Here is a 9,902-nt window from a genome sequence, read left to right as displayed (position 1 = left end):
ATATTTATAGACACACCCACGTATATATACATACATGTATACATATGTATGTATGTGTATATATATATACACACATATATATACATACATATATATGTATGGATGTGTATATATATGTGTGTATATATATATATACCTATATCTATATAGATAGGTATATAGATATATATACACATACACATACATGGAGTCCTAGTTTGGCACTGTGGGTTAATGCACCAGACTGCAAAGCCAACTGCAAGGTCGGCGGTTGAAGCTCACCAGATGCTCCTCGGAAACCCTATACAGGGTTGGAATCGATTTGACAGCACTTAACAACAACAATATACACATATACAATCTTGTTGACATTAACAACTGTTTGTGCATAATAAGATATATGGCAAATTATACCAATATAATGTCAGAATTAAATCATTGTTTATTATCATATTTTAAAATATCCCCCTGAAAAAATAAGAACACGGAACTCTATACAAAGCTGGAATTCAGTGAAAAGTCACATATTGGTTCCAAAGTTTCTTCATAGATGCTATCATCTCCTTATTTCTCAATGTGTAGATAAGTGGGTTCATGAGTGGAGTAAAAATTGTGTAAAACACAGACAGTAGCTTATCCACAGAGAATCTACTGAAGGGCCACAGATAGATGAAAATGCAGGGTCCAAAAAACAGTGTGACTACCATAATGTGTGCAGAACAAGTGGAGAGTGCTTTATAGACCCCTCCTGCTGACCGCTGTCGGACAGTGACAAGGATAACAGTGTAGGAAATCATTAGGAGCAGAAAACAGCTTATGGAAAGCAACCCACTGTCTGAAATCATAAGTAATCCCAAGACATAGGTGTCCATGCAGGCAAGCTTTATCACCAGAGGGAGGTCACAGAAGAAGCTGTCCACCTCATTGGGGCCACAATAAGGTAAATTCACAGTAAAGGCTACTTGACTGATCGAGTGTATAAATCCAATAGTCCATGAAACCAACACCAGCCCAATGCAAGTTCGCCGGCTCATCATGGTCATGTAATGCAAGGGTTTGCATATGGCCACATATCTGTCATAGGCCATGGAAACTAGCAACACCATCTCAGCACCACCAATAAAGTGTAAGAAAAATATCTGAGCCATACAGCCACCAAAAGAGATGAGCTTTCTGTCACTAAGAAAGTCCCTGATCATCTTGGGGGTGGCAAATGAGGCCAGCCACATATCCAGAAAAGATAGGTTCCCCAGTAGGAAATACATAGGGGAAGAGTGCAAGCGGGGGTTAGAAATGACAGTAACCACAATGAGAAGGTTACCCAGTACAATGGTCACATAGGCCAGAGAGAAAAATATAAAGAAAAAATATTGGAGATGCCGTGAATTGCAGAGTCCGTGCAACACAAATTCTGACACCAAGGAATAATTCTGTAGGTCCATTGTCTTAGGTCCCAAGCTGAGTTTTGAATCTATGATAAAAAAAAGAGATGTAAATGAAAAGGCCTGGTAACTACTGGGACATAGAAAGTGATCAACTAAGCATTATCTGAATGTTGTTGCCATTGTTAAATGTCGTCAAATTGGTTCCAACTCATAGTGACCCAGAATAGGATTTCCAAGGAGTAGCTGGTGACTTTGAACCGCCAATGTTGTGGTTCAAACGAGTTGTTAAGTACCATGGAGTTTGTTCTGACTCATAGAAACCCTGTATAAGGTTTCTATGGAGTAGGTGGTGGGTTTTAACTGCCAGTCTTACATTTAGGAGTCCAGTGTTTATCCTACAGAGTCACAAATCAAGCCTGTACCCACACATCTATGAGTATTTGCATTTTCCAGACTTCAGTTTTCCTTAAGGGGATTTGAATTTCTTCGAAACTCCAGGATAGGGGAGAGTTAAAGAAAAAAAAAAAAAAAAATCTCTACCATCTATGAGAATTGTCCATCGTGAAAGGTAGAATCATTGAGTGTAAAGTGTGAATTAAAAATCTTCAGGAAGTTTGAGAATGTGAAGATCTTCTGAACTGCATGTAGTCCTCATGTGTGTCAGAGTCATCGCTATTAGATAATGACTTTTAAGCATCCGATCCAAGAATTGAAGTGAAAACTTTAGATAGCACTTTTATGTAAAACAAAAAAAAATTGTATATAGATATCAGATCTCTTTCCATGTCCTTCCTCTCCATTTACCATCACAAACACAAATCAAAATTGAGAAAGGCATTTTGGTATGCAGCTAAATCTACGTATCTAGATACCAATTAATATATACATGCATCTTTCTCCTGAAATCAATAGATTCAGTAGATTTCTTTCCCTGTTTACAGAAATTAAAGGAGGAAATATTCTTTTAAGTTAAAAAAGCATGCTCTGGATGTAAATTCATTTAGGGTACTGCATAGATAAAGGATGGCTTACAGATCAGTGGCCCAAGTTACATCTGTTATTTGGTAATTGTATGGGAGTGTCATTATTATGTTATATGTGAATTATACAGTGGCATTCATCATATTCTCCTATAATATCTTTGAGGAAAACTTAAACAGTACCATTAGAGAAAGTTTTAATCTAAGGATTAAAACCTATGCCATCAACAAGAAAAGTCACAGGACCACAGGATATTTTCCTCAATCTAGTATAGTTCAAAAATTGTCATCAACAACTTGGGTTAAAGACATGATTAGCAAATGTAAAGAAGACACAAATTGGACACAATTCAGTTACGGAATATTTCAAAGACTGGAAATACGACTTTGTTATTTGTTGTTGTTAAGTGCCATCGAGTTGGTTCCGACCCATGGTGACTGGAACCTTGAACTCCCAGTCTTGCAGTTCAAACCAACTTTGCAGTCCAGTACATTAACCTACCACACCATACCAGAAATATGACCTACAATCTGCAAATCACTTACATAGAGACTGAAAGAAAGGGAGGAAGAGAGAGAGAAGTATAGAGTGATAGTTGTCTCACAAGGATGTAGAGCAGTGTTATTAATACATTAATTTATAATTTTTGTACTTCTTACTAGTATAATTATAATGGCAATATGTTTATATTTTTATAATATGAAAATAAAGAAAACTTGTTCTCATAAAAAGAAAAATATGTATTATGTAATTTGTTATAATACAATAGATCATAAGGAAAGTCTTGTTCAGAATAATCATGTCTGTTTACAATTAAAGTTCAGCCCAAGATATTTCATGTTAAGCCTGCTTGGCTTTTTTGTTATTGTTTTAAACATTTTATTAAGCTGAAATGTATTTACTATAAAATTCAAGAATCTTCAGAGTACAAATTTGAATGATTTTTAGTAAAGTTACCAAGTTGTACAACCATTCCCAAAACACTTGCATTGAAATCGACAAACTTAGTTCCTTCCAGAACTACTTCTGGCAGGACCCACACTGTATTTTCTTCCCTTCCTCATTTGCTCACTCACACACTCATTCTTTCAGACCATACTTCTATAACACCAATATAGTTTTTCATCTCATTTAATTCAATATTCAAGCTCACTGAATTCATTTTATGAATTCACTCAATATGGTGGTGACAGCTGTGTGCTGTGGAGTCAGTTTTGACTCACTGCTTCTTAAAGGATTTTAGGATGAAAGAAGTATTTTTTAGGACTTCTGAACAAAGCCAGGATATACAATTTATGCAATTTGGGGGGCAGGGGTAGAATGATTCCACAATTCTGTATGATTAATAAATTCAACATTTCATTTAAAATGCAGTTCTGAGCTACCAGATGAAATAGGATAGGATGCATAGCTCTCATTATCAGTTTATTGTAAGAAACAAACTAGTGTTTCCCTCTCATTGTTGTTGTTGTCAAGTGCTGTCGAGTCAGTTCCAACTCATAACGACTCTGTATCAGGTTTCCAAGGAGGAGCTGGTGGGTTTGAACCACTGACCTTGAGGCTCAAACTGACCTTGAAGTCCAGCGTATTATCCTGCAGTGCCGCACCAGGTCTCATCATTAAGGGGAAAGTATTATGTAAACCTTTCATAAAAAGTATTGAATGTAATTCTTCATGAGCCATTACATAAAAGAATAAAAAATGTCCTCCATGGTCTTTTTTTAAAACATTGTTTCTTTAAAAATAGTAGACAATAACATGAAACAATAGTTGTGTGGGGCTTCTACTGGAAACTAAAGTAACAGAGCCCAAATCTGAAATATTCTGATGATGTGAACATGGTATAATAGAATTTTAAAATCTGGAGAAATTAAAGGTTAATGTATTTGTTTTAGTTCATTCGAACAGCATCTCCTCAATCATAATCGTTCAGGACAATGAGTGCTCAAAATGCCTTTTGAACTTTTATGACTGCATTATAGTAAAACATCTACTTAGAGTATTAACCACGAAATCTGAAGCTAAATGTCCCTTTTTAACAAAATGAATATAATCACAATCTAAGATTTCCTCACTAGTTTACTTAGATTTCTGTGTCATACAACCTAACAGACTGATTAAAAAGTAAACAAACAAACCCTTTTGTCATTGAGTTGATTCTGACTAATAGGGACTCTACAGGACTGAGTTGAATTCTTCCACAGGTATTTCAAGGCTGCAATCTTTAGAAAGATGATTGCCACATTTTTTAGCCAAGGGCAGACTGGTACATTTGAACCACTAACCATCTGGTTAGCAGACAAGTGCTTAACCACTCTGTTACCAAGGCTCCTTAGAATACATATTTACATATTGTTGCAAAGTGCTGTCAATCTGTTCTGACTCATGGTGATCCTGGGTAGTGTTTCCTTGGCTATAAATCTTTACAGGAGCAGAAAATGTCATCTTTCTCCCTCAGAGTTACTGGTGGGCTCCAACCACCAACCTTGTGGTTTGCAGTATGGTAATATACATATTGTTGTTGTTGTTGTTGTTGTTAAGTACTGTGGAGTAGATTCAGACTCATAGTGACCCTACACGGGGTTTCCGAGACTGCAAATCTATACGGGAGCAGAATGCCTCATCTTTCTCTTGCAGAACAGCAGCCCAATTAGTAACCACTACTAATTAGTAACCACTACTACGCTACCAGAGCTCCTTAATAAACATATTACAAATCATAGAAAAAGTTGTCTTTTCATTGGTGTTCTTTCCCTCTTTGTGGATATTATGAATTTCATATGTAAATTGTTTTAGGAGCTCTCCAAAGGGTTCTAACTCATAGCATCCCTGTGTAGGGTTTCCAAGGCTATAGATCTTTGATGTTGTTGTTGTTAGGTGTGGTAGAGTCAGAGCAACTCATGGAGACCACATTTACCACACCACAGCTAACCACTGTTCAGTCCTGAGCTTTCCTCACAACTGTTCATTATGCTTGAATCTGAGGCTGCTGCCAGTGTATTAATCCATCTCATTGGGGTTCTTCCTCTTTTTCACTGACACCCCACCACTTTACCCAGCACAAAAATCTCCATTATGTAAATCTATAGGGGAGCAGAAAGCCTCATCTTTCTCCAGCAAGACAATTGTTGGGTTTGAACTTTGGACTTTGTCATTAGCAGTTGAGTGTTTATCTGACCGTATCACCAGGGCTCCTTATTTACATATGTAAATAACAATTGTATTTAAATTTGTGTTTTATAGAGATTAAGTGAACTGGAAAATTAGAATAATCAAATGAAAAACTCAAGAAAAACAAAAACCCCTTTTGCTACTGAGTCAGATATGTTTTAAAATTAGACTATGGAGATGATTGTACAACTCTAAATATACTAAAAACCAATGAATTTTGTGCTTAAAGTGTGTAGAGAAATTATACTCAATAAAGCTTAAAATGGATGTTAAATGTAATGCAATAAAACAGACTGATTCCGTTATATTTAACACCCATTTTAAACTAGAATACAAAGTTTCTAATTTCAGAGATCTCTATCATTCACTAGACCAGACCAAACCAAAATCAAGGCCACTGCTATCCAGTGCATTCTAATTCATAGTAACTCTGTCTAGGGTTTCCAAAGCAGTAACTTTTTACCGGAGTCCCAGGGAGAGTCTGGTGGTTAAACTGCCCACTTTTCAGTTAGCAGTCCAGAGCTTATTCTACAGTGCTACCAAGTTTCCTTATCATTCAAAAAGACTTTTTATAAATTAGAAAACAAGTGTTAAATTTGCAATGAGAAAATATAAGGTTAATTCTGTAAACAAACAAATGCTATTTTAAAATTAAAACAAAATTTAACCTATGATAATAAAATTTCATTTTAACTGTTGAGCTGTTATTATTTATTCTAATGATTTAACATATTAAATAACTGATTTAATATATAAGATAACTGATGAACTGTTACTATTTATTCTAATGATTCAATATGTAAGATAATATAGAGTAAACTATTCACCATTTGACCTGGTAATCAGACACACTCTCTAGATACATACAAATCAAAAAGTTATTTACTAACCTGGAATTAAGAAAGAAGTTTACTGCAGACACTGCAAATTTCCCAACTTGTATTGCAAATATACATATCTGAATGAACCTTTTGAAAACATACATCTTTTTATTCCAGAGATGACTTAAATATCCATTTCACCTGTCTTTTAAGACATAATTCAGGAAAAGCATCACTTTAAGATGCTAGAGAGTTTCAGATATTTGAGTCCTACTTGGACTTTAGATATAAACGGATCTCATCAAACTGTAACTCCATTAATGATGGGTCAACATGGCCAACTGCTGTAATAGAAGCTGGGGAATAAATCCTTTTAGGACGGAAATTTGTGCTAATGAATCATGGTTATTTCCCAGGTGACAAAGGAGAAACATTTTAAAGTATTGTCTGATTATAAAATAAACATAGCTGCAATTATTCTAATATCCCAGCATAATAAAATACACCATTATCTAGTTGATAGAGCATAAAATATATTTTTCTTCAAATTTACCATGTTAACAAGTCACATGGTAAAATTATACTGAAAACCCACCAACACAGCATATTAATTTATATATAACACTGATAGGACACAACTCTGTAGAAGGCGTATTACTACTAAAGCATCAGAATTTTATGTGCCAAAATATTTGAATCTCTAGACTCACATGATCATGTATGATGACATCTCTCAACATCATGGTCACTTTATAACCCATTTATAATCGATAGCTCACTTATTTCCCAAAAGTGTATGAGGTTAATGTAGGAGTCTAGGTTAATAACAGATATTGAGAATTTGCTGATGAGTGATAATCACATTGATATCTACCCAGACAGTATTTAGTTCTATCTATATTAGATGGATATGTGCAACCAAACGTATTGACAAGACTGGATCTTTTGCTGTTTTTTAAAGTGCTGTCGAGTTGGTTCTGGTTCACAGCAAAAGGTTTCCAAGGAGCAGCTAGTGGGTTTGAACTGCCAACCTTGTGGTTAGCAGTCCAGTACTTATCCTACAGCACCAAACAAAACAGGATTTTGCTGTTGTTTTTAAATGCCCTCAAGTCAGTGCTGACTCATGGCAACCTTGTATAGGGTTTCTGATAAGTGGCTGGTGAGTTTGAACCACCAACCCTTCGGTTCAAACTGATTTTTGAAGATCAGTGCTTATCCCGCAGTGCCACACAAGACAGGATCTTAGTGTAGTAAAAAAATAAATTGTTTTAATCTCAAGTTCTTCATCGGTATTAGTTGGTTTCACTTAAAAAGGTTCACTGAACCTTTATAAGTTTCTGTTTCCCCATTTAAAACATATAGACATCAATTACTAAAAAAAGAAATATTGCAGAATTAACCTACCCTGATTCAGTGTCATTTATTCCTAAAATGCAGCAATCATATGGATATAGCTATACTATGTTAAATTAAGAATTATAGAGAAAGTTGTGATAATCAAATGTAACCAGAGCACACATCCACCCACCTAAGGAGTCATGCATGCATCTTGGCCAGACATGGATCTGCCAAAATGGAATCATACACAGGTCTAGCAAAGTTATGGCAGCCCTAACAACAAAGGATTAGTATGCAAATACAGAATACAAATCATCTGAAAAGTCAATAAGGAAATGAAAAAAAGTCTGAAGAGAAAGATTTGCAAAAATGTAATCGTTATTAACAAAAGCAGAAAATGAACAGCCAAATAAATATTGTTGCTGTTGTTGTAAAGTGCCGTTGAGTTGATTCCGACCCATAGCAACCCTATATAGGGTTTCCAAGGAGCAGCTGGTGAGCTTGAACCACCAACCTTGCAGTTCAAACGACATTGCAGTCTGATACATTATCCCACAGCGCCACACCAAGACTAAATAATCATCAAATCAATAAAAATGAGATCTTTATTCACAAACATAATTTAGAAATAGTATTTCAAGTTCCTGGTCATCAGATATGATGAAAATGCATAATCTAATAAATAAAATGGCTGTACAAATTTATTTGGAGCCCTGGTGTGATGCTGTAGGATAAAGCACTGGACCAGAAGGTTGGTTTGATTTACAAGTTGGTGGTTCAAATTCACCAGCCGCTCCTTGGAAACCCTATACAGGGTCCCAATGAATCTGGACTGACTCGATGACACTAACAACAACAGCAGCATGAATTTGTTTATTTATATTTTATATTGAAATTTGGGTGAAAGTTTACAGAACAAATTAGTTTCTCATTCAATTATTTATACACATTTTGTTTTCATAACTTTGCAACACCTTCAATGTAATAGCACTCTTTCCAAGATATCCCTGGGTTACCAATACAAATTTCAATAATATCTAACATCTGTTGAGTGTTTGTTAATTGTGGTGTTGTAGGATAAGTACTGGACTGCTAACTATGAGGTTGGTGACTCAAACTCACCAGCTGCTCCTCAGAAATCTTATAAAAGGAACACACTCAAAAGCACATGACAACAACAACAATGAACTGATTTGAGTCTTTCAGTTAAATCTCACAAAAAGTCTGGGAAAATCACAATAGCTCCCATTTTACTCAAAAGGAAACTAAGATTTAAAGCATTTAAATCACAAACCATCAATGGCAGAATTAACATACTCATACAGACACTCCTACTCCAGAGCCCATGTCCATATCCTGCACTGTTGACTGATACATAAGTCAGAAGAACTTTTTGACAGCTCCTTGGAAATATAAACAAAACAATGTACTTAATAGGAGCTCTGGTAGCATAGTGGTTACGAATTGGGCTGTGAACCTTAAGGTCAGCAGTCGAAACTACCAGCTGTTCCACGGGAGAAAGATGAGGCTTTCTGCTTCTGTAAAGATTTACAGCCTCGGAAACCCTGTACAGGGTTGCTATGAGTCAGAACTGACTCCATGGCACATAACAACAACAACAATAATGGCCTAATAATATCCATAGCAAAAGGCATCTATTATTTGTTGTTATAGTTATTGTTGTTAAGAGCTGTCCAATACTGACTTATAGCCACCCTGTATAGGTTTTCCAAGGAGTGACTGATGAGTTTGAACCACTGACCTTGTGGTTCAAACTGACCTTACAATCCAGTGCATTAGGTGCCATCAAGTCCATTCTGACTCATAGAGACCCTATGCACAATATAAGGAAATACTGTCAGGTCCTGTATCACCCTCACACAATTTGTGTTACATTTGAACTCATTGCTGCTGCCTCTGTCAATCCACCTTGAGAGTGCCTTCCTCATTTTCACTGACCCTCAGCTTTATCAAGCTTGATGTCCTTCTCCAAGAACTGGTCCCTAATGATAGCCTGTCCAGTATATGAGAGACAAGGCTTGATATCCTGGCCTCCAAGGAGTATTCTGGCTGTACTTCCTCCAACAAAAATTTGTTTATTCTTCTGGTAGTTCCTGGTACTTTTAATATTCTAGTCCAACATCTTAATTCAAATGAATTTAGTCTTCCTTATTCATTCTTTCACTTTCACATGGATATGAGGCAAATGAAAATACCATGGCTTGGG

At 35.9% G+C, this 9,902-nt stretch overlaps 1 protein-coding gene across 1 annotated transcript; it reads right to left on the bottom strand.

Moving 5' to 3' along the window:
- Window positions 1-488: 488 nt before the first annotated feature.
- LOC102816520 (olfactory receptor 4K14-like) lies at window positions 489-1,424 on the bottom strand. The gene has a single exon (XM_006831832.1). It carries the CDS (start codon window positions 1,419-1,421, stop codon window positions 489-491), a length of 933 nt encoding a protein of 310 aa, XP_006831895.1. The 5' UTR covers window positions 1,422-1,424.
- Window positions 1,425-9,902: the final 8,478 nt, after the last annotated feature.

Source organism: Chrysochloris asiatica, unplaced genomic scaffold (genome assembly GCF_000296735.1).
Source record: "Chrysochloris asiatica unplaced genomic scaffold, ChrAsi1.0 scaffold00004, whole genome shotgun sequence".
NCBI classification, from domain to species: domain Eukaryota; kingdom Metazoa; phylum Chordata; class Mammalia; order Afrosoricida; family Chrysochloridae; genus Chrysochloris; species Chrysochloris asiatica.
Note: the sequence above shows the minus strand (reverse complement) of the source record. Positions and strands in the feature narration are given on the sequence as shown.

Bases quoted from the DNA above. Each gene is read 5' to 3' on its own strand.
- LOC102816520 (XM_006831832.1), bottom strand. From the start codon at position 1,421: ATGGACCTACAGAATTATTCCTTGGTGTCAGAATTTGTGTTGCACGGA.